The sequence below is a fragment of the Entamoeba nuttalli genome (assembly GCF_000257125.1).
Source record: "Entamoeba nuttalli P19 unplaced genomic scaffold asmbl_2810, whole genome shotgun sequence".
Taxonomy (NCBI): Eukaryota; Evosea; order Mastigamoebida; family Endamoebidae; genus Entamoeba; species Entamoeba nuttalli.
In genome coordinates, this window is record NW_008575615.1 from 1 (window position 1) to 2046 (window position 2046).

The 2046-nt window shown below is 26.3% G+C and overlaps 1 protein-coding gene across 1 annotated transcript; it reads left to right on the forward strand.

The window, feature by feature from the left end:
- Nucleotides 1–107: 107 nt before the first annotated feature.
- On the forward strand, nt 108–1445 carry ENU1_042520 (leucine-rich repeat containing protein; the record flags this gene model as incomplete). The annotated part of the gene is made up of 1 exon (XM_008857591.1): nt 108–1445. The coding sequence occupies one exon, from the start codon at nt 108–110 to the stop codon at nt 1443–1445; it is 1338 nt and encodes a 445-aa protein (XP_008855813.1).
- Between the last annotated feature and the right edge of the window lie 601 nt (nt 1446–2046).

The window sequence follows — 2046 nt, forward strand, 5'->3', positions numbered from 1 at the left end:
AACAAAAAGAACTTATAAAAAAATTATTTTTAGTTGGTTTTGGTGATGACTTTTTTAATGTTATTTAACTTCTTCAAAATGAAGCTGAAACTGTAAAATTAATAAAAATGTCACAACTTGATGTTAGTTCATTGATGGTTGTTGTTGAATATTTCAATGAACTTAAAGCATTGAAAGAATTTATTTTAGTCAATAAAAAATGTCAAGATGTATTGTTATCATTTAAAGTTAATCCTGAGATCCATCAACATATATCAACTGAACTACTTCGTTTCTTTCCTCACATACAAACACTTTCATGTTCATTTGAAGATTATCAACAATGTCAAATCATATCTGAGTATGATTTGTACAGGTTTAGAATTGAACGAATTCCATTTGAAAAGATTTTACCATTTTATAACAAAGTGGCGATATTAAAAATTGGTGTTTACAATGGAAATTCACCTATTCTTCCAACTCAGTTTAATACAAAAAATTGGACATCATTAAAATCACTTGAAATCAATGCAAGTTCTCAAATTGAAACATTAGAGTATCCAGAAACACTTACTCGATTAAAACTTGCTGAATGTAAAAATTTAAAAAGTATAATAGGGTCTAATCAACTTAAAATGCTACGACTATATGATTGTAAGTCTATTTCAATGATACCTAATGTATTTCTCACTCGTTTAGAAATTATGAAATGTGATTCATTTAAATTTATTGATGCCACTCCTTACATAGATTTAAGACATATTATTATTAGTGAGTGCTCTTCTCTTTTAGAACTTTCTATTCCTAATTCAGTATCAACATTAGAATTAGATGGATGTACATCATTACAACGATTAGACCTTTCATCAAATCTATCAAAAATCAATTTTTATTATTGTAACAGAATTAGGTCGTTTAAAATTCCTACAAAAATAACATCTCTACGTCTAAGTGATTTTGAATTATTGTCAAAAATTGAGAGTATTGAATTGTGTAAGAATATCCAAGAAGTCAAATTAGTGAATTGTAATCAATTAATAAATTTTAATATTCCATTAACACTTAGTACTCTTGAATTAAAAAATTCATTGTCATATTATAAGAAGCTAGACCTTTCTTGTGTTAATAGTCTTTTATCTGCTTCTTTTATTGACTGTTTAACTCTTGAAGAAATTAATTTCCCAATGCATTTTTCTAATTTATTCATCGATCATTGTGAAGCCTTAACAACTCTTCTTTTACCATCTTCAATGACTAAAGTAAATATTACAAAGTGTGGGTTATTACAGACTATTAAAACGAAAGCAAAGTGTGAGTTAATTGTTCAGCAATGTAACATTTTATTTAAGTTAGAAACACCAAACATAATAAAATGTTTATATTATAATTGTCCATTGTTATCTGTAGACCAGCTTAACACAAATAAGAACAACAGAATTATTAAGTTGTCCTCACTTTACTTCTAATTTATTTATCTTCATATAACTAAAAACTTTCCATTTTAAAAATATTTTAATAAAAAACCTTCAACAAATAAATCATTATAAAATCAAATTTATATAGGAGGGTTAATGTTTCATATTTGAAGTGGTAAAAAATAGGTGGAAGGTAAGTGATATAATTCTTTTGGCTTTTCTGTTGTACAATATTTCAATTAGTTATTAATTAGATACAACGCAAATTAATATCTCCGCTGTTCTTTCAACAAAATCTTAAGAATGACGCTTTAGGGGACAAAGTCCTTGAGAGCTAATTCATAAGAAAATGAAGAAAGTCATCTAAATAAAATACATACTATTTCTTAAAAACAAACAGATTAACGGCAAGTATTTTATAAGCGGAGATTAGTAAAAAGATTTAAAAGAGCCTTTAATAGGAATTTCAAACCCAAACAATTTTTAGCGGAGATTGAGACTTAGAAAAGTTAATCCTGAACGTTACAAATTGCTGGACATTTTTTATTCTTTAAAAATAATGAAAAACATAAGAATATTCTTACAGTTCAATTGCGTAAACTACAAAGATTCAATAAATATGGGGGTTGAATTGTTTTCAAAACTTCCAAGA